We start from the raw sequence: 22,828 nt of genomic DNA on the forward strand, positions 1-22,828 counted from the left end.
AGGGAAAGGGGGCAGTGGGTGGAGGGCTCATCGACACAGAATGCACAGCGGAGGGAGCAGAGGAAGCCGCTGGACCCAGAGGAGGCTGGGTTCAAATGTCAGCACTGCTCCTTATCACCCATGCAACCTTGGGCAAGCCACTTGACTTCCATTAGCCTCAATTTCCTTCTCAGAAGATGATGACGATGATAAAAACCCACTGTGCTTGCTGTTGAGGAGAGGATTACAGGAGTGGCCAGCACAAGAACTGGCACGGGCCTGGCCATCAATCAACGGTGGCTGCTGTCTTCCCTGAACAGGTCTTTGCCTCATGGAACAAGGTCTTAAGAACAAAGACCCAGTTGAAAAATGGATTTCCACAAGGACCGCAGGCAAAGCTCTCGCTCTCTGGCTAAGACGTGGTGCTTACAGCCTGATTCCACAATCTAATTACCAGGAGGAATGAAGCCAAACAACGCCACTCGGGCCTTCTTTGGCCTCCCTTCCTGAAGCACAACCTCCCCTCTGCTCTAGTCCCTCTGCTCCCCAGGCTCGTCTCTCCCCTCCAGCTGTGCTCAGGCAAGGGGTAGTATGAGGTAAGCACCAAGCACAGGAAGTCCCTGATGGTGGGCCTTTGGCTACACAACGTCATTCCTGACACACTTGCTTTCTAAAACCAGGCCCGACTCAGCCAAGCCACACGTTATCCTCAACCTGCACCGGCCAGCTGGGCTCCAGAAGGCTCTTGAGCCTGCCCGTGTAACCAGTGAGCAAAGGGAAAGCTCCTGAAAACATTAGTGGTAGTCCCTAGCAATAAGCACCACTGTCGTATAAAGGGGGCTTTCAACACCCTTTCATGCTCCTGAACTACCTGGATTGGGTCGCTACCCTGGGAGGTGATCAAGGCAGCTACAACTCATTTGCCAGGGAAGGAATCTGAGGCTCAAGGGGGAAGAACAATTTGCCCAAGGTTAACTGCACAGCTCAGAAGTGGCAGAGCTGAGACTGGAACGCGGGAGCCCGGATCCCTGGTGCTGCTGCCCATCAGTTCACCCTGCCTGCAGAGATGTTCAACCCAGGGTTCCGTGTGACACAGAAAACCTGAAATCAACCTGGATGAAAGCACAGCATATCTGCACGTGAGACTACCACGCTGTCGTTAACGGTGACTTTGCACGAAGGGCAGCTATGTGGGGAAGAGTTTATGTTTAAAACATTCACAACATAAAGCTGTCTGTACAGGAAAAATCTCAAATCAGAAAAATAATATGTCTGCAACAAGGGAACCTCAAAATACAGTCCTCCTCAGTGTGGTGCAATTACAAGTGATTCATATCCTTTACTTCCTGCTTTCCTCCCCCCCCCCAACTTTCCGTCAAATAATCATGTGTTAGCTTCAGTACGTTTAAAAACCGTTTTAAAGTTTGTGCTTCAGCATTCCCCTTTTGGCATTCAAGAGAGCCAGTTTATCAGGCAGTCTTGAAAGTTAGCGCTGGTGGCCCCTGGCACCCTTTAGGCTAAGGGCACCAGCTTACATTCTCCCTTCTGACCTCACAGGCGGGGAGCAGCAGCCCCACCAAAGCGCAGCCTCTTCACTGGACAAATCAGCATAGCTGCCCTGGTCTCACTTTACTGACAGGGATCCTGGGGTTCAGAGGGTCAGGCACAGAGCCGGACTCACACCCAGCACTGGCACCTCCCCAGCCAGTGCCCTTCCTTCTGCGTGAGAAGTCGAAGGAACCAAACAGCATCATGACTCGTTTCTGAAAGAAGAAAGTCCCACTACCCCTTCTCATGTGCGGCGAGGACAGGAAGCTAAGGTGAGAAGTAGGAGTTTGTACAAAGACAGTGGTGACTAATGAGGGGTCCACCCAACCCATACAGCCCTCTGCAAAGATAGCCCAAGCCCCAGCAGGGGATTCTGGCCCTCAGGCACAGAACACAAGAGAACCCAGACTTTGGACGGCAGGCAGTACCAGGGTGAAAGACTTTTCCAACCGACATGGTCACGTAGCCATTCTCCTTGAAGTACTGGGGGATGGTAGAGAAGTTTCCAGCATGTATCCTCCAGTAGGAATTGAAGTCATACAGGCGGGTGGTGTCTGGTCTCCTCCCAGTGAGGAAGGATACACGGCTCGGAGCACACACTGCTTGCTGTAAGGGAGCAGAAGCAGAGGAAAATGTCCTCAGAGGAAAACAGTCTGGATGCTAAAAGGTAACCAGGCAACCTCAAGAGTCCTCAGTAAACAGCTTGGCAGCTGAGTCATGCAGACCTCAAAGCCAACCAGTGGGATCTAGGCCTCACCCAGATGCCAGGAATGTCTTCCCAGGAAGAGGCAGGGGAGGACTCAATCCCTCAAACCAGCAGATTATTGTGTCCTTTTGTGTGATGGAGTCTTACAGGTACACAGAGCAGGAAAGGGTCTTGAGGGCAGACCCATGAGGGGGCTCAGGGAGGAATGCCACCAAGGCAAGCTGCATGGTGCTTGCCCAAGTTTGGTCAGCAGACCGGAGAGCGGCATTCTGCAGTGCCCCTTCCTTCTCAGCACCAGACAATCCTCTTTGGGCAAGCAAGCTGGGCAGGACCATCCTGAGCATGTTAGGGGATGGTCACCCTCTGCCAAGCTTGAAGGCACAAACTTCTTTGCCAGTGCACAACCAGGTTTTCTCTTTTGCCATTTTCCAGACTATGCTTCGCTCTAAAAAACACATGCCTGGCACCATCAGTGTCACCTAAGCGTAGCTGAGAGGACCCCATCCCTCAACCCTCAGTGCACAAGGTACACATCCACACCTAGAGGTCCCTAGACATACCTGGGCAAAGGCATTCTGGAAGAGGAGGCTGCGGGACGCCAGTTGGTCAATGTTTGGGGACCTTATGGCCTTGTCCCCATAACAGCCCAGGGAGGGGCGCAGGTCATCCACGATGATTAGAAGGACATTCAGAGGACCTGCATGGGAGAGAGAAGCTTCAGTGAGATCACCTGCACTGACAGTGAACCCCCACCCATGGGGGGTGCTAGGGTACTGAATGGTCCTAGGCTGGCCCCTGCACCCTGGACAGCCCAGCCAACCAAGACAGGGAGGGGGCAATGAGGGTTGTGTCTCAGGGAGGGTGGGAGTGGGTGCACAGAAGCAGCCCCAGTCCTGGGTGGCAAGATTAGGCTCTGGGCAAGGCCTCAAGCCTGGACGAAGTCGGGAGAGAAAGGGAGGAAGAGGGAGGGAGGGAAGGATAGACGAAAGGAAAGAAGAATTTAGGGAGGGAGGGAAGGATGGATGGAGGAAAGGATGGATGGAGGGAGGGACAGAGAGAGGGAGGAAAGTAAGTTTGGATGTTAGAAAGAATAGCAGATGGGACGGAGACAGGAAGTTAAGGACCGGTGTAGGCAGGAAAGGAGATACGGAACCCGAAATCTGAGCGAGAGCCAAGGCTGCACCTGTGGTCGAGTTGCTGGGCGCCGCAGACTCAAGGGAGGCGCAGACGGAGGCCAGGACCAGGCCAAGCCAAAGCAGACACTGGCCGGCCGGCGGCATTTCTGTCCCGGCGCGGCCACTCCGGGCCGATGGTGACAGGCTGCGGTGGATGGGCCCGCCGCTAGCCCAGCGTCACCTGAGCGATCTGCGCGAAGTGGCCGCGGCCGGCCCCACAGGCCCTGGAGCCGGCCCGGATGCTAGTGCGCCTGCGCACCTCGTGTCCCGCCCCACCCCTCGGGGGCGGGGCTTAGTGCTGCGCGAGGCCCCTGCGCGTGATCCCGGCCATAGGGGGCGGGGCCGTGGTTCGAGCGCAGCGCCAGCACCGCCCAGCTGCCCCGCCCGCTTGGCAGACCAGCCAAGCCGCGGGTTACTCCGTTGTTGGGGAGCTATGCTGGAATCTTTCCAGGTGTGTCAAAGTTTTGCGATGCAACCCCTGTCCTTAACCAGCAGTTTTCTGCCTCTTTGCCTTTGCTCCTGTTATGCCTTCCACCTGGAAGCCCTTCCCTTCCGTCATCACTCCATAAAAGTCACACTTCCTTGCAGACCAGCCCAATGACATTCTCCTTCAATGCAGCTCTTTGAGAAGCTGCCTTCCTCCATCTGAAAGGTCCCCCCGTTTATGCATTTGTTCGACAGATACTTACTAAGTATCGCAGATACGTATACCAAGCACTGTTGGCGGCTCGGGAGTTCAAAGTGCCTGCCCTGGTGGGGCTTGCAGACCTTAAATAACCAAATAAACAAAGAACGCCAGTGGGCACACACGGTCTGGACAAATATAAGGCCAGGTGGATTTGCATGTTATTGTTGATAGGGTGGTCAGGCAAAGCCTCATTAGTATTCATTGACAGCTGCGGTGGACACACCCTAAGGTGACCCCCACTAGGTCGTGCCCTTGTATAATCCCCTCCCTTTGGGCGTGGGTAGAACCTGTGCTTCTAACCAGTAGAATATGGTGAAGGTGAGATAGCATTTCACATGTGTGACTACATTAGGATGTATCTATGAGTCCATCTTGTTAGCACACACTTAGAGGCATTCTCCCACTGGTCGTGGAAAAGCCATATTGTAACTGTCCCTGGAGAGGGCCACGTGGCAGGGAACTCTGGATGGCTTTAGGACCTAAGGGTGGCCTCCAGCCAACAGCTAGTAAGAAGCTGAAAACTTGGCCCTAGAACCACAAAGAAATGGATTCGGCCAACAACCACATGAGCCTGATCAAGGACTCTGAATTCCAGAAGGGACTGCAGCCAGGGTATGTGATGGCTACCCAATTCTCTGCAGAAAGATGGCCTCTCTGTCCTCAATCTAGCTATGGACATAAGCAAAGAAAAGACCAATGGAGAAGGGGGTCCCTTCAATGTTCCAACAAAGCCCAAGAGGTCACAGACACGGCTGAGATTGAACTTGCAGGGCAAATGGAGCGGTGTGAAGGATGAAATGCAGAAGTAGAGTGAGATGATGATGGACGAGAAGTGAGAGCAAAGCCGAAGACTGAATTTTTGGCCACAAAGTCCAATTTAAGGAACACAAAGCAGATATTTTTCCAAAGTACTTACACACCCCAGCAGACCAGAATATGAAATGCCCTCCTAAATATCAAGGACATTCACACAGTAGCTTCAGCTCACTGAGAAGTATTTAGGGGAGTAGCCTGGTTTCACTAAAGACTAAAATATTCAGCTGAGAGCATCATAAAAACAGGCCTCCAATGTCTCAAGACAGGCGCCACTTTGTAGCTCAGTGCCTGCATGAGATTTAATAGAGGCATCCAAGGAAAACAGCCCCAATCTTTCTACATACAGTATATACATAAGCAAGTATTACATTTCTGGAATTTTTTTTTAATTTTTTAAGTTTATTTATTTATTTCTGAGAGAGAGAGCACGAGTGAGGGAGGGCCTGAGAGAAAGTGGAAGAGAGAAAATCCCAAGCAGGCTCCATGCCATCAGCACAGAGCCTGATGCAGGGCTCGAACCTATGAACCCATGAAATCATGACCTGAGCTGAAATCAAGAGCCAGACGCTTAACCGACTAAGCCACCTGGGTGCCCTAAGTTTCTGGAATGTTAAAGAAAACATGATTGGTTCCACCTGCAGTTTAAGTTAATGAACCAGACACATACGTTTATCGTCTTTTATGGGTTGTGTTTATCCAAAAGCCAACTCTAAAACAGAGTGAAGTGCGCAGTGAGTGCCTTTGGGAGACATACCTGTGGAAAGGATGAGAAGGGAGCAAGAGTGGAAAGAGGCAGCAGCTGAGCTGTGATTCAGGCCCCAGCTAACCCCATGGGGGTTAGGCCAATATGGCCAGATATTTCTACATCACCTTGATAAGTCATTGAATGCAGATATACCCTGGGAGGGGTCCGAACTTGGGCAAGGTGGCCCTGTGCAGCTGAGGCAGGCCCTGAAGGGGTGGACAGCCCCAAAGGAGGTGCCCTCTCAGCAACTGGGGCAAGAAGGCCATCACTGAAAGGGGGTTTAGGTGACACATCTCTCTGTTCACCACACCTCTTCCTCCCTTTAAAATAATCATGAAGGAACAAAAACAATATAGCCTGACGGCAATAAAGAATGGAAAAGGATGCTCAAATTCATTAGTTATTACAGAAACGTAAATCGAAACCGTAAAGAAGTAGCACTTCACACCCACTAAGATGACCATTATCAAAAACTTTTAAAATCACAAGCGTTGGTGAAGATGTGGAGAAAAATCGGAAAACCTGGACATCGTTGGTGGCAATGTAAAATGAGTCAGCTGCTGTGGAAATAGTTTTGCAGTTCTGTAAGAAGTTGAAAATAGAAGTATCATGTGACTCGGCAGTTCTACTCTTACATATATACCCAGAAGATTTGAACACTGGTGCTCCAACAAGTGTTTGTACATGCGTGTTCATCACAGCACTATTCACAATAGCCAAACTGGCTGAAATGTCTGTCGCCAGATAAAGGGATTGTGGTCTAGCCACACGATGGGCTATTATGCATCCATAAAGAAGAAAGGGAGTCCTGATGCGTGCTGCAGTATGGAGGACTCTTGAAAGCATCATGCCAATGGAAAGAAGCCAGACACAAAAGGTCACATATGGTATAATTCCATTTAGAGAAAGTATTCGAATAGGTACATCTACAGAGAGAACACCAATTGATGGTTGCCAGGTGTTAGAGGAGGGGATGGAGAGCAAGTGCTGAACATGTACAGGGTCTCCTTTGAGAGTGCTGAAAATGTTCTGGAACTAGACAAAGGCACTGATTGTACGACACTGTGAACACACTAAATGCCACTGAATAAGTCCTGGGGCCACAGAGCTGCGAGTCAACCTCATTCTTAAGCATAACCAGACAACAAAGAAAAGCTAAATATTTGAGGATGGTGTACAAGATGACAGAGAAGTATCATGAAAAAGAAATAGCAAAGCTGGCCCTATAGGAAAGAGATGACTAAGGGACAGGGACGAACAAGTTAAAAAGGAAAAACAAAAAGACCTTTTATTGGGGCACACGGCTTGCTCAGTTGGTGGAGCATGAGACTCTTGATCTCAGGATCATGAGTTTGAGCCCCATGCTGGGTGTATAAATTACCTAAAAAAAAAGCCCAAAAACACAAAAACTTAGGGGCGCCTGGGTGGCTCAGTCGGTTAAGTGTCTGACTTTGGCTCAGGTCATGATCTCACGGTTCATGAGTTTGAGCCCCGCTCTGGGCTCTGTGCTGACAGCTCAGTGCCTGGAGCTTATTTCAGATTCTGTGTCTCCCTCTCTCTCTGCCCCTCCCCTGCTCGCTCGCTTGCTCACTCTCTCTCAAGAACAAAAAAACATTTAAAAAACTTAAAAAAAATACCTTTTATTAATATCCTCAGAGAGACTTGATATTGAATATATAGAACAAAAACAGATTGGTATAAAAACAGTACTATAAAACATGAAGGAGGGGCGCCTGGGTGGCGCAGTCGGTTAAGCGTCCGACTTCAGCCAGGTCACGATCTCGCGGTCCGTGAGTTCGAGCCCCGCGTCAGGCTCTGGGCTGATGGCTCGGAGCCTGGAGCCTGTTTCCAATTCTGTGTCTCCCTCTCTCTCTGCCCCTCCCCCGTTCATGCTCTGTCTCTCTCTGTCCCAAAAATAAATAAACGTTGAAAAAAAATTAAAAAAAAAACGTGAAGGATCACTTGAAATTAAAACTACAATTGCAAAATTAAAAATTCAGTAAAAGAACCAAGTTGAGAGGAACTTAAAATATATAGAACAGGGGCACCTGGGTGGCTCAGTCAGTTAAGCTTCCGACTTCGGCTCAGGTCATGATCTTGCCGTCTGTGAGTTTGAGCCCCACGTCGAGCTCTGCGCTGACAGCTCAGAGCCTGGAGCCTGCTTCGGATTCTGTGTCCCCCTCTTTGTCTACCCCTCCCCTGCTTGTGCTTTCTCTCTCTCTCTCTGTCTCAAAAATCAATAAACATTAAAAAATAGAGAACAGAAGTACAGGAAAGGACGATACCAAGTGCTACCAAGAACATGGAGCACTTCAAACTCTCCTACTTGCTTGTAGCAGTGCTAATTGCTACAACTGCTTTGGAAAACCTGGTGGAAGTATTTCCTAAGGCTAAAGCTGAACGCGTGCCTGCCCTAGGAAGCAGCAATGCCATGCCGGTGCATATACTCAAAACATGTGAGTGTACTCATGGCCACCAAAAGACACGTACAATTCCCGGTAGCATTATCTGTACCACAAGCTTAGTGGCTGTAAACAGCACCCATCTATTACCTTGTAGTTTCTATAGGTTAGAGGTCCAGGTGCAGCTTAGCTGGGCCTTTTGCTCAGAGTTTCACAGGGCTGCAGTCAACATGCTGGCTGGGGCTGTGTTCTCATCTGAGGCTCTGGCTTCCCTTCCCTTCTGGCTCTGGCTGTTGCCAGAATTAAGTTCCTTGTGGATGTAGGACTGAGGTCCTGTTTGCTAGCTGGCCATCAGCCCTGGGCCACTCTCAGATCCTAGAGACTACTCACAGTTCCTTGCCAGATGACCCTCTCATAGGTGCTCCCACAACATGGTTGTCTACTTCTTTGAGGCCGGCAGGGAATTGCTCTAATTTCAGGGGAGGCCTGGCCCTCTTTTGAGAGGCTCATCTGATTAGGTCAGATCCACCCAGGATAATCTCCCTTCTGATTAACTCACAGCAACTGATTAGGGGTCTTAATTATATCTGCAAAATCCTTTCAGCTTTGCTATATTCTATTGTTTATAAGTAGTAAATTCTGCCCATACAAGGACCAAGGGAGGGGATTATACAAGGACAGGTACACTACAGAAGTAGGAAGCTATATAATAAGGGCTATATAGACCTGTGGCTACCACAGAGGAACCCTGTCTTTCTTGAGCCTTAAGTCCATATCAGAAATATTAATCTAGTCAATTCCACATTTTTCCAGTTACTTTGGGATTTTCTTACTAATTACCAAATATCATTATCAGGCAATTCAGGATTTTCTCCTTCTTATGCCCAGGCTACCACCTAAATCCTGTGAGGCAGAGTTTCATGACATTTGGAGAGACAGTGAGCAAGCACATTTGATCCTTGTCATTGGTCCATGCCAGCCTCCACTGTGATGTGCAATCCCACCCAGCCCTGAGATAGCACGCCTTCATGCCAGCTTTCAATGAGGCATCAGCCTAACCTGGTATGCAGTCCACACCACTTTCCACTGTGACATTCGTTGGAGGGTGCTTCTCTCTCTCTCTCTCTCTCTCTCTCACACACACACACACACACACACACACACACACACAATTTCCGTGCCCTTCTTAGGGAACAGGTATATTCAGCTGCTTTTCCATGCCACTTTAGGGCCACAGGAAGGTCGGTGGGGGGGGGGGCGGGTGCTGCCTCAGGCACTAATGCAGCTAGGCCATGCTGATCCAGTGTGAGGGGAATTCTAAGACTCAGTGCACTTTCCATAGTCCAGCAAGAGAACACAAGTCCCTTGCCCTTGGACTTCTACTGCATTCCCACCGTTGACCCTGCTCAGGGCTGAGGGCAGCACACATCGGTAAGTTGGTAAATACTACATGATACCTCACCACAGCCCAAGGGTGAGGATTCAGGGGAGAGTTCAAGGCTTAGCTTTCATTCTGGAGCCAGGACCGTCAGGTGGGCCCTCTTTGAGGACAGGCCCCGCCCCTTCTACTTGCTGCTGTGTCCCCGGGACTAGCACTGCTCATTGGGTTTCAGAGGATGACTGGGATGAGAGCCATGATCAGAATTACCTGCATGAGAAAGCAGAGCGGCCCAGGCTGTACTCAGCCCACCGTGAAGAGGGGCTGTCTCAACCCCACACAGAGTGGCGGGCAGGGCCCTGGTCTCCGTGGGCAGGTGAAATGGTTCTGAGGAGCCTGATGTGGGCTTTGACTGCCACCAAATATGCTGGGCACCGAGGACCCCGTTCCTGGAAGTTGCTCTCGTGTGAGGCAGTTCTGGGGGTCTGCTCTCCAATGGCCTGGGCTGCCCTGAGGTCTGTGATGCAGTGGCAACATCCTGGCTCCTGGCTGGGGGCTCAAGGCGGTGAAAGTGAATTGGATCACAACCGGCATCTGATTCTGTTGAAGTAGAAGCCCCTTGGAGCATGCGGGGTAGAAGGGCTAGGCATCACGGCAGCCTTGACAGTTGCTGAGCTCCTACCCTGGGTCACGCTCTGTGCCAAGGACCATAAGGTGAGTGGATTCTCTCATATGGAAGGGGTTAGTCACAGTCCCATGTGCCTCTGGACATCTTGCAAGCAAGCTTTCCCTTCCCTCATCTTTGCTCCCCTCCTCTCCCCCTTCCCTCTCCTGTTTCTTTTAAAGCCCAGACTTTTCCATCTTGTTATTCACTGATCCCGCCAGCTCAGCGGGGGTTGGGTGGACAGGCCGGGCTTGGAACAAGCAAACCTCCTGTTGTCAGAGCCAGGAAGCAGAGCATTTCTAAAATCTTCCACCAGGTGTCTCCCGAGCGCCAGTGTTTGCTAGCAACGCTTCCTAGGTGATTCATTTCCTCACAAGTATGCATTTTTCGTAGAGCATGAGCTTAAAACAAAATAAGTAAAACAGAAATGCCGAATCAGACCTTTGTAAGCATTGCTTTGTCACTGAGTTGAGGTATGACCGGTTCTTTTTCCGTTTGCGTTGCATTCATCGGGATGAGTTTACATTTGGTCACTCCCCTTCCTCCCTTTTCCCCGTTCCTCTTGGATTTAGGGAGGATTTCTGCTTATTCCTTCAGATCCAGTTTGACAAAGAACCTCAGGGAACAGAAACAATGACAGCTCTCTTCGAATAAAAAAAAAGGACTCTTGGTAGAATGCTTTCTGAGCCAGGAGAGGCACTTCTGGTCGCTGGGTCTGCAGGCAAAGCCCAGATGTCACCGGGCGTTGCCAGCTTGCACACTCAGGCTCTGACAAGCAGATGCTTCTTGCAAAGGGGAGCCCACAGCCAGGTTGCCAAGGCAGCTCCCATCACCCCCTGCACTTCTGAAGCAAAAGCCGGAGGACGAGTCAGAGTGGGAAACACTGTAAGGTTTGGTGCTATTCTTTCAGGGGCCCTTCTGCTGGTGCCCTTATGAAACACACCTCAGGCATGAATAGATGCATCGATAGAAGGAACAGCTAAAGACGGCTTGAAATATGCCACCATCAAGGGATAAAAACAGGAGCATACAAGGAATCTTCGGAGTTGCACCCAATTACCATATGCCTTGTTAGACAGATGCCCTCATGAAGTTAGTAGCTAACACTGAAAAAGGTAGTAAGAGGTATCTTACTGGTTTGATGAGGAAAACTGGCCTTCGTTTGCTATGACACAAGGCCAAGTACTAAAAGGGATGTCCTGCTTTGCCAAGAATTTCAATTCTATCTTTACCAAGACATGATGTCCCTCTATGCTACATGCAGCCATCTGCTTTTTACTTGAAGAAACGTGCCATTTGGGAAGCAGTGGCTGTTATCACTTGTGGAACTGGTGTGATGTGATATGTCTGTAACATCATTGCAAAGCCTGTCAATATGAGAAACTTCTCTAAGGGCCTGTAAGGGACCAATAAAAACACTGAGGGGTGGAAGGCATACCAAAGGGGGTTCTTGTTAAACGGCATGTGCCGTTCACATTTAAAGTTTTCAAAAGTCCTCAAAGTTGGGATGTCTCTCCATTGAGTCTTGGAGTCCAAGGGCAGCCTTTGAATCCTGGGCAGGAGCAAAGCCTCATAAGTCCCAGTCCTCCCCCTTGAGTGACAGTGTGTTGAGTGGCCATAAGATGGGACAGTTGAAAGAGCATGGGCTCTGCCATCAGACAGAGCTGCTTTCAATCCCAGGTCTGCAGCGTGGACGTCGCCTACTGCTAACCTTCCCTGGGTCTCCTGGAAGTAAGAACCCCACAGAGACCAGCTGGTGCCCCTCCCTGGCCTCCAGTAGGCACTCAGTGAACAGGGGTTGTGTGTAGCCCATGGAGTCCCAGATCCCCGCCTCCTCCGGCTCCAGCCCCACGGGGGCACAGCTGCAGTGATCACCAGCTCACCTGAGCCTCACACAGTGGCTCGTGAACTTCACAGAGATGCCAGCTGGGCCAGCGAAACATTTCCAGTTACAAAGCCACAGCCTGTGGCATGGGGTGGGGGGGCTTCAGTCTTCACTCAAGTGATGCCTGTCCGGATGCCAGATAGGCTCCAGGGAGCACATGTGGCGTTTCCTAAGTATGCCTTTCATGGTACTAAGATCAGGGGGATCCTGGTTTTCCATTTCCTGTGTAACTGGTCTTCTACATCAACAAGCTGCTTAAAGAGTAAGTTCCCAGAGGGATGCAACGGTGGGATGGCGGTGGGGTGGCATCAGCACTTCTCATGCCATTGTCAGCTGGCGGGGGGTCAAGTCAAACGAAAGATGACAGCACCACTGTCTTGCTTCTCTTTCCTGTAACATCTTTGTGCACCAAATCCATTCCAGCCTTTTCAACTCATTAAGTCCTCACTGCGGCCCCAGGGACTGTGCGCTCTGTATTAGCTCCAGTACACAGATGGTCAGACAGAGGTTTGGAGAAGGGGCATCACTGGCTCAAGGTCTCACAGCCAAAAGGGTTGGAACTTAAACCCTGACCTCTTAGCCACGATGCTACACTGCCACAGACTGACCCAGGCCAGGGCCTTGTCTGGGCTGCTGAATGAGCCTTATACTATGAGGGTGATCACTGTATGTCCTCCCAGGCAACTAGGGTACATGGAGGGTCACTGAGGCACAGAAGCTGGATGGGCAGGTAAGAGAGAGCTTCTAGATCTTGGGCTGGTAGAAAACCCTAATTTTGCTCAGGGAAAACATTCACTTGGGAATTCGGGGCCCAAATGAATTCTAATGATAATATCATTAGTCGCCGAGTATGCAGTGAGTGAGAACTATATGGCACTACCTGAAGTTTATATCCCAACCAGGGTGTGGGTTCTAGTACCCTCATTTTACATGAGGAGGAAATGGAGGTGAGCTAAGGTCACACAGTTTGTCAGTGACAAAGACTGACAAAGACAGGACTCCAGACCCGCTCTCTCACTTACTGCTTTGGTGAAGAGGAAGACAATGAACAAATGTGTGACCGCGAGGCACTCCCCTGCAGGAAGCACTCACAGCGTGCCAGGCCCCGTGCCGCCTGCCTCAGCCTCCAGGCTGCCTGGCCTCACCTAACCTCCTTGCCTCCTTAATGTTCACCTGTGTCAGCTGCAAGACATGAGATCACTAGTCAAGACACCCCCGGGTGAGGGGAAAATATCCAAAATCCTTCGAGAAAAAAATGGAGATGATGAACGAAAACAAGACCACTGCAGACCAGCCTCAACAAGCTGCTCTCTGGCATCTTTTCATCCTGTCCAGAGAGAACTGACAGGCTCCCCAGGCAGAGGCCTGTGCAAGAGTAACCAGCACAGGCTGTGTGGCATCCTCTCTGCCCCTCTCCTCCAGCCATGCTTCCCTATCGATGCTGGCAAAGAGCTGTAGAAGCAGCACTTGGGCGTCGGAGGCTGCCAAGCTGCTTTCGTCATCACCTTTCTCTCAAAATCAGACCCCAGATCACACTACCCGAGTCATGTGAGTGGGCCCAGGCTCCGGGTGGCTGCACCGTGAGACTCACCTGAAGCAAGACTGCGGGCAGACCGTGTGTAACATAAACGACTAGTGTACGTACATGCTTTTGCCAAGGGGCCTTCCTATGTTGAGCTCTGCGTTCATCCCATTTCCACCACGGAAAACTGTGCTGGGTATCAAATGAGATTTCCCATCATGGTGCGGTATGGCAGGAGGTGAGGTATCCACCCATCCAGGTTGACCCAGGGAGGGCCTCAGTCCTGGGAAGGGCGTCCCTGGCGGCCGAAGGCTGGAGGAAGGACAAACATCCAGGAACTCTAGGCCTCTATAAATCCAACAAATGTTGCCTCTTACTGGTGTTAGTATCACATGTGCACCATGCCTCATCCAAAACCTTGGGCCAGATGAATTTCAGAATTCAGAAAGGTGACAGAGCCAAGGGCCACGTATCAGTGACACCCTTGCAGGGTCTAGCAAACACATGGACATCACTTCAGGGAAACATGTGACTATTAACACCAAGTGTTAATAATGAGGCAAATAAAGAATTTAAAAAAAAAGTGACTATTAACCCCAAGTGTTAATAATAAGGCACATAAAGAAAAAAAATAAAGAAAATTCAGGATTCTCTAAATAGCTTCATGCCGTCCATTTTTGGTTTTACCACCAGAAGCGTTTAGGTCAAGCTTACAGAAACACTTCCGGTTACCAAAGCTTTATGGATGACAGAATCGTGGGTGGCAGATCTTGGACCTGTATTACCTGAGGCGGCAGGCTGACGTCGATTCCCACACAGCTGGGAAGAAGCTCCTAGATTGATGCATTCCCAGCACTGACATAGCCCTCAATTCTCAAACCCTGTCAGTTCGCGTAGGTTCACAAAGCCTCTCCATTGGTCCCAGGGGCCGCCATACATCTTTGGTCAAAATGCACGCACGGCACCCAAGACCCCCAACCAGGCCACATCCTGTTACAGACTTTTCAGTATCTGCCCATCTCCCATCAGTAGGCTTCAAGATACAGGCCAGCAGTACCCCCCACATCCTTTCTTACTTAGCAAAGCCTACTTGGGAAGAGACGCCTCTTCAACCACTATTAGTAGTAGAATGCTTTATGGTTTACAGATTGCGCTCACATGAATTACCTCGTGTGATCCTCACCCTCAGGAGTTAACCTGGAAAATATTATCACTCCTTCGGGTAGATTTTTATATTAGACCTGTCTTTCAGATGAGGAAATTGAGGTTCAGAGAGGTAAAGTGATTTGCTTGGGCTCACACTGTAGTAGTGGGGGTGCCACAGATCAATCCCAGGTTCATAACCATAGAATAGACATTGGACTTCCTGCTATGATCCCCCTATGGAGGACAGGAGCCTGACCAGCTACATCTAGGTTGCTTTACACACGCACGGGCACGCGCGCGCACACACACACACACACACACAAACACACACTTCCCTCTACAGGCAATGAATGCCACTTCACAGCGTATCAAAATCTCTCAAACTCCTAAGCCAAAAATTGTACAGTAGACCTGAATTGATGGTGCCAGGTTGGAGGTGCTCCACAAATGCATCTGCTCCAGCCAAGAACCTTCCTTCAGTTCCCTGCAGGTATCTGGCCCTTCCCAGCAGCCCTTCCCCCACTTCCAACCTAAGAAGCCCCTATCTGCCTTCAAGCCCCAGCCCCTCATCCTAAGTCAGTAGTTCCTTCCTATTCACATTGACTGCCTCTCATTCTGCCTCGTTTCAGGCTCCACAGCATACAGGTCTGCCTGGAAGTTGCCTCCTCTCAGCTCTGAGGAACACACAGTGCACGCCTTCAAGGAACCTCTCGCAAGGTGGGTGTCTACTGGCTTAAATGTGCTTTGCCTCCCGATGTTCTGTCCCCAGATCTGCCTTCTCCCATCAGCCTATGTTTACACCAGTGCTAACAGACACGTGGTTATCAAAGGCCCTTCCTACCTCAGCAGGTATCTGATGTACAAGAGGCCAAAGCACCTCCGACCAAGCCAGCCGCAGGGTAGAGCGTGGCTGCGCCTGAGCAAAGGCAGCTGGTGCCCTACATTGCTTAGCTTACACCCACTCCTCAGGTACTACTAGGTGTAGATTTATCCATTCAGTCAGTGTGGGTTGCATAGCCTCAGGCACTGCGAGAGCCTGACCACACCAGCGGGATGCTGACCCTAGAATGATAATTCTTGCTCTGCAGCTCCCCGGTGGACTGGTAGACTGTCAGGTGGGCATCCGGTTTGAAGGAACACCCTGCCCAACTCTGCTTCCTCCCTCTCCTTCAGTGGGGGTTAGACCCCAATCAGTCTTTGGCATTCCTAACTCCCTCTTGGGGTCAGCTCCCTGAAGGACTTAATCTGACATCGTTGGTTCCAGAGTGGTCCAAAAAGCAGGTGGCAAGATGGGGTCTAGTATGGGATTACTCTTCTCCTACCCTACTGGCAATGATGACCCATCCTGGAGGACGGGTGGTGTGCAGATAACCCCAGGCACAAGGAGACAGTCGAGCCACTAAAACTTTCACACTAGAACTTTTTGCTGAGCTGGCAGGTGGAGAGTAATTTCCTGGCAGGTGAGAAGATCCAGGTATGTGGAATGTATGAGAATGACAACTCTAAGGACGAAGGGAATGGATGGAGGTGACTTCTCTGCACTAGTGGCTTACAAGGGGATGAGAAGCTGCGGGTGATTAACAAGCTGAAAATGAAGGGGAAGCCCCAGAGTTTCCTTGGTAGCTTACAAAGTAGCCCCACTTCAGGCAGTGGCCAAAGGTCAAGCTCAGGATTTGATAGGAATGGCTGAACTTCAAAGATGGCTGAACACTCAGCTAAGGCAGGCCTGTCATGCCAACATCAGAAGCCCACTTGGGAACACCTGCATCCCTGACACAAGGAACAGGGAGGGATGTGTAGGGGAAGAGCTGGACTCCCCAGAGGTGTCTGAAACTTGAGTCTGTGGCAGCAGCCCACCCCTTCCCATAGTAAAGTGCTAGTACATCCACCATAGCTCTGAGGGAGCAACACATTACCCAAGTCTTTCCCCAGAGGTGCCCTCCGTCCCAGGAGGCAGGGTGACCAACCATCTTGATTTGCTACAGAACTCACCCTGCTCCAGCCAGAAGAGTTCCAGGAAAAGCAGGAAGAGATGGGCAGCCTACTGCCAGGTCCTCAACCAGAGTGAAGTCACCATGCCCAGCACAGGCAGGGCACCCAGGCCTGGTCAGGGAGGAAAGGCGGGAGAGGTAATTCTCCCGCCCCTCCCCCACCACGACTGCAGTAGAGGCCCTGGGGTAGCACCGAATGGCCAGAAGCCAGGGGCTCATGATCACAGACATCACTGACCAGGAGGTCTGACCCACAGCGCGGTGGAAGTGGAGGCCTTCCTAGCGATGTAATGGACAGGCAACCAGCCAAGGTACAGCCTCAAGTGGATATTCAAAAGAGCAAGAATACACAGTAAGAAGCTGAGTGCAGCCACCCCAATAAACAAGTCATGATCCCTTGCCCCACTTCTGCCCCTGAGCCAGTTCTGAGACCTACGGCTGAGACAGGGAAACTGAAGGACTCCATAAAAATCGGGTTTTTTGCTCCTTTTCCTGCTTTTATTCTTGGTAGGACCTGCACCCCTACTTTACACGTCTCATAATGCAAATAATGATTTCTCTAGAGTAGATGACATCCAAGGAAGTACCAGGTGACAATGACCAGACAAAGCTGCCATATGCCTATTCCAGACCACTGGTGCTAGACATCTTGATGCCAAGGCCCCTGGCTCTAAGGAATGACACCTGGGCCCCCGCCTTTGTTCTAAGGGTTCCTGGATTCCTGAGGGGACACATACACCAGGCCTCAATAAAAACCCCAGACCCCAGACAAAGACGAGACTCCCTCCTTTCTTTCCTTCCAGAGTCTCCTGAATACTCTGTCCTTGCACTTTCCCTATATCTTCAATACACTCTGCATTCACCTCCTGCTAGCTCGCGTTTGATTTCTATTCTGCGTGCAGCCAGAGACACTCCTGGCTAGTCCTGCAGGAACCCTCTGGGTCCTCAGAATTAGCCTGCTGGCATCAGAACCATGGACTAGGGAAGTAGCCAGGTCCCCAGGTAGGAGGACACCACAGCACCATGGCAAATAGATACTGGAATGATCCCCCAGCCCTTCCCAAAGGGACCTCTGGGTGAATGAACACTAGGAAACAGGATAACCACAGTTCAAGGCTGTTGGGCACAGTGTCCAAGTTGACACTGATATGAGAGACTCAATAAACTGTGTCTCCAAATCTGCTTCAGGAGGACCCCCTATGCCGGACCTTCTGAAAAGAGAATGTCATTGGGTCCAAGGTATGCTGGGCTATCCCTGAGCATCTGTCAGTTGGCCTTGAGTGGGGCAAGTCTGGAATCCGATATACTCCAGGATAAGGTGCAGAGCTTAGTGAAATGTCTTCTGAGGAACCTTTCCGAACATGGAAGAATACTTAATGTTAAGTGAAAAAATACAAGACAAGATGGTAATACAGCATGAACTCAAAGGAGTAAAGAAAAAACACAGAGAAAGGTCTAGGGAAGTATGCCCAAATTATGAGCCTTCTTGCCTCCGGGTAATGCCGAAGAGCTCAGGAGTGATGGAAACATGGAAATGAGCATCTCCCCACCCCCCATTAAAGTTGATATAATAAGCTGTAACATAAATACAAGGGTTGTAGAATTCCAGAGTTCACAGCAACTCCCAAGGTTCCAACTGGGCTGTGCCAAATTCTGTGTGCAGGCCCGAGACCTAACCAGCGACGTCAAAGTAGCCCACCCGTGTCCGCAGGTACCCCACGGTGCAGCTTCTTCCCATGGACTTAGAGGGTCATTTAAACAAAACCAGAAGTAAGTGGTTCTCAGGCTGGACCACTTGACCTGGGCCACGTGAGGGGGACACCACCAAAAGAGTTGCCCAGGGGCAGAGGGGAAGGGGGGCTAGGGAGTGTGCATCTTGGAAACAGGACAGATGAAGATCTGGAGATAAAAGGGGAGTGCTGGAGCAGAAGAAACAAGGCTCGCTATCTTTCCACAGCCACACAGCTGCCCTAGCGCTCGTCATGTGTGAGTCCAGGGCATGGAACCTAAAGCGAAGCAGTAACCAAGAGAACTACAGAGGCAAAGAATAGAAGGAGCCTTTTCTCATGGGCAGAGTGCTGGGCACACGGCGCCTCCTCTTGGGGCTGCCTTATCTCAGGTGGCAGGGCTGGGGTGGATGGCAGCCCCCAGCAGGAAGCACCCTGGGGCGCTCCCTGAACTTTGGGTTCACTTACAAAGTGTCCATGCGAATACTGAGTCCAAAGCAGGTCCGCAAAGAGAGGAGGAAAAAAGCCCGAGGGGTAGCAGGAAGAATCTGAAACACAAACACCAAGGCCCAATTTAGTATCCAGACTTCAAAAAGGGCTCCCAATGTGACTCTGATCTCAGGGTTGGGAATTCAAGCCCCAGGTTGGGTGTGGAGCCTACTTAAAAAGATTTTATTTAAAAAGAAGCTCCCAGGGGCACCTGGGTGGTTCAGTCGGTTAAGCGTCCGACTTCGGCTCAGGTCATGATCTGCAGTTTGTGAGTCTGAGCCCAGCGTTGGGCTCTGTGCTGACGGCTCAGAGCCTGGAGCCTGCTTCGGATTCGTGTTCTCCTCCTCTCTCTGCCCCTCCCATGTTCATGTTCTGTGTCTGTCTTCTGAATAATAAATAAATGTTAAATATTTTTAAAAAATAAATAAAAATAAAAAGAAGCTCCCAGGGGGCACCTGGGTGGCTCAGTCAGTTAAGCGTCTGACTCTTTTGATTTTGGCTCAGGTATCTCACAGTTCGTGACATCAAGCCCGCCTCAGGCTCAGTGCTGACAGCACAGAGCCTGCTTGGGATTCTCTCTCTCTCTGCCCCTCCCGGGCTCATGCTTTCTCACTTTCTCTCACTCTCTCAAATAAACTTAAAAATTTTTCATGAAAAAAGAGCTCCCCCAACTCACTACAAAAAACACAAGCAACTCAATATAAAGATGGGCAAAAGGCACTTCAGAGAGGAGGAACCAGACCTGCCAAGAAGTATGTGAGGGGAGCCAGGGGTTTGGCTAAAGCTGGTCCCAGACCAGTGGTGCCACAAAACACACAGCAGGAGCAAACTGGAAGCCTCTCTGGGCCTCAAGGCAAAGAAGCACATGGGGTGGGGAGGAGGCAACATTCTCCACAGTGCAGTTTGCACCTCTTAGCAAGTGAAAGAGGGGTGACAGGGTCAGAGAAGGAGAGGAAGGGAGGAGGTTGTATAGGGATCACACTGAGCACAAAGGATCAGCTAGGCAGGGGAACGTTTGGGCCAAAGAGGATGGCAGAGCCAGAGTGATTAGCACCAAGAGTAACAGTGGTGGCCAGTTCCTAAGGGACAGCTGAAGCCAGGGGGCTGGGTGGACAGAGGTCACTGGAGAAAAGGATGAGAAACAGCAAAGACAAGTGCTCAGACTGGCCATGGGGGACAGGGAGTTCTGCACTGAGCAGGTGCCGTGGGCCCCAAAGGGGTGATGTCCTGGGGGTGCAGGCCCTGCAAAGGGCAATGGTGAAAAACGCAAGGACTTCCTAAAAGGAAGATGGGAGGAAATAAATAAAAATAAAAAAAAAAAATAAAATAAAATAAAATAAAATAAAATAAAATAAAAGAAGATGGGGTGTATTATGGGACAGAACCATGGTCTGAAAAATAGTCTCCACAGCCCTGAGGCCAAAATCCCGGGAAGGTACCCTCTGTCCCTCACCTCATGACCAGCATTCCTGTTTCCTCCCGCTTCTGCCAGGAAAAGACATGGTGCTGCTACCGGAAGAGAAAGCAGTCCTCCTGTTTCTTGTAAATGTTTTTCATTTATTTTGAGAGAGGAGAGAGGAGAGCGAGCCTGAGCACAAGTGGGGGAGGAGCAGAGAGAGAGGGAGAGAAAAAAAACCCAAGTGGATTCTGTGCTCTCAGCACAGAGCCCTACACAGGGCTCAATCTCACAAACCGTGAGATCAAGACCTGAACAGAGATCAAGAGTCATACGCAACCGACTGAGCCACCCAAGCACCCCAGCAGCCCTCTCTGTTGATTTAATATTTACTAAGCAACTACTGTATCCCAAGTACCTGGGCTACAGAAATGAGTAAGACACAGTCCTGGCCTTCAAGGAACTCAGTGCCCCTGAGAGGACCACAGACTCTGGGAGAGCAGTTACAACACTGGGAAATAAGAGCCCAGTGAAAGAAGGGAGGGAGGGAGGTATAGAGTGCTACCTGAACTAGCAGAGAAGAGTGACTGATGCTTGGGCATGGAGAAGTATACGGGATGATGAAGTTGTGCCTGGAAGGAGGACAGGACCTGGCTAGAAGAGGTGAACATTCCACGCTGCAGGTTGTCTTGGTAGGGTATGTGCGGTCAGGGCACAGGGACTCCACAGCACAGTGACCGACAGGGTTGGGCTGTAAGGAGGGAGAGAGCTGGTGCCACTGGATGGCCCTCCCAGAGCTCCCAGGTGGTGGGGCTTAAAGAGGATAGAGCTCACCGGTGTTTTCAGTATGGGGTTGATGACGGCAGATGTGCAGCTAAGAAACCGAAAAGTGAACTGATGGCTTGTGTAGGACCCACTGGAGGAGGAAAGACAGGAGGCATCCAGGCCGGTGTGGAGGCTCAGGTAAAAAGCCCCAGACCTCAGACCTGAACTCAGGAAGTAGCAGTGGGGACAAGAAGAGGAGCATCTATTCTGATCAGGCATTTGGGAGGCAGGGACACCGGATTTGGTCACCAAGCAAATGCGGAAGGAGGGTGAGGGTAAGGGAACCCCAGGAACAAAGCAGGGCGACAGGGAGTGTGTTGGGTCCCTGACTGAGAGGTAGAGGGCAGGAAACAGCTCTGACAGGGCGGTTGACTCTGTCTGGCACATGTCAGGTCTGAGGGGCAGCAGGAAACAGAGTAGGAATTTTTCTTCTCACCTGCAAAATACGTTCATATAAAGTCCGTCCCTCAGGACCCACTGGCCATCCCAGGGTGCCTGGGCGTTCAGCCCGGAGGTGCGGGATTCAACCTGCGGGTACCACCCTCTTCCCGCCTCCGTGCTCTCCGGGGTCCATTTTAAGGGTCACCTCAGGTCGCTGAGGACTTTGTTGCCTACGAGTGCGGCGCGGACTGGACGCTTATAAAGGGCACTGCCTGGTCTGCGCCACTGGCACACCTTTGCTAAGCCCCGCGCGGTTCCCAAGGTCCAACAATCCGGCCTTGCCAGCTCCGCCCTCCTCCACCGTAGCTCCACCCCAGCCACGCCCCGCGACACCCCAGCTCCTCCTCCCCGCCACTACACCAGCACAGCCTTGCTCAACCCCAGCCCCTCCCCGCCAGCTATTCCACGAGTCCCCTCCGCTCCTCCCCTACCACACCCTGCTCCACCCCAGCTCCTCCCCCGATTATTCCACCAGTCCCACCCTGCTCCACCCCAGCTTCACCTTCCAGATACCCTACCAGTCCAACCTTGCTACTCTCCACACCAGCCCCTCCGCAGCTCCTCCTCCGAACTATCCTAGCAGTCCCGCCCAGCCTCTCTACAGCCCCGCCCTGTTCCCCCCTCCCAGCTATCTCACCAGTCCACTTCGAGCCTCGAAAGCCCCGCCCCACTCCTCCCCATTTTCTGCTCCGAGCTTCCCCCGCCCACGTCGTTCTACTCAACCCCAGCCCCGCTTGTCACCTCCCCACCTTCTCCCAGCTTTTGCCCATCCCCGTGCCACCCTCCCCACCCCCGGCGCTAGCTACTACTTCTCCGACCTTTCCCCCAGACCGGCCCGGCTCATCCTCACCTCTCTCTCCTAACTTGCCACCAGCCACGCCTCCTAGTCCCCCACTTCTGCCTTTGGAGGGTCCCCCAGCCCGGCCCTGCTACTCCCCAGGTGCTCATCCATTGTGCTTCCCCAGCTCTTCCCATGGCTCCACCACCGTCTCCTAAATTTCGTCCCACTCGTCCGCCAGCTCCGCCCCGCTCCTCCCCGCCTGCTCCCCTTAGTTCCATCCTGCTCCACCCTACCTCCTTCTACCCGGTGGTTCCCCCACTCCTCCTGTGATTCCACCACCCGCCAAAGCTTTCTTCCAGCTCCGCCCATCTCCACCCCCACCTCCACCTTCCCAACCTCCTCAGTTCCACCCCGCCCCTCTCCAGCTCCCTTCTCAGCTGCGCTCTGCTCCTCCCCACCCCCACACCCATGGGTTCCCTGGCTCCTCCCCTGAACCCCCCCCAACCACCGCTTTCTCTCAGCTC

General features: G+C 51.4%; 1 protein-coding gene across 6 annotated transcripts in view; it reads right to left on the reverse strand.

The window, feature by feature from the left end:
* Positions 1 to 22,169, reverse strand: part of IDS (iduronate 2-sulfatase) — a 41,022-nt gene extending 18,853 nt beyond the window's left edge. For 3 of the 6 annotated variants that reach the window (XR_004343204.1, XM_032592014.1, XM_032592013.1), the window contains exons 1-3: positions 3,417 to 3,596; positions 2,794 to 2,930; positions 1,956 to 2,133 (exon numbers count right to left, since the gene is read on the reverse strand). Coding sequence is in view for 5 of the 6 variants with exons in the window: in XM_032592014.1 (XP_032447905.1) it covers positions 1,956 to 2,133; positions 2,794 to 2,930; positions 3,417 to 3,513 (412 nt within the window). In the remaining variant the exon portion in view is untranslated. Of the gene's footprint in view, positions 1 to 1,955; positions 2,134 to 2,793; positions 2,931 to 3,416; positions 3,635 to 18,840; positions 18,921 to 21,518 lie in introns of those variants that run through there. The other 3 variants (XM_030304907.1, XM_030304909.2, XM_032592012.1) reach the window with 3 other exon arrangements.
* Between the last annotated feature and the right edge of the window lie 659 nt (positions 22,170 to 22,828).

The sequence above is a fragment of the Lynx canadensis genome, chromosome X, assembly GCF_007474595.2.
Source record: "Lynx canadensis isolate LIC74 chromosome X, mLynCan4.pri.v2, whole genome shotgun sequence".
In the NCBI taxonomy this organism is placed as follows: domain Eukaryota; kingdom Metazoa; phylum Chordata; class Mammalia; order Carnivora; family Felidae; genus Lynx; species Lynx canadensis.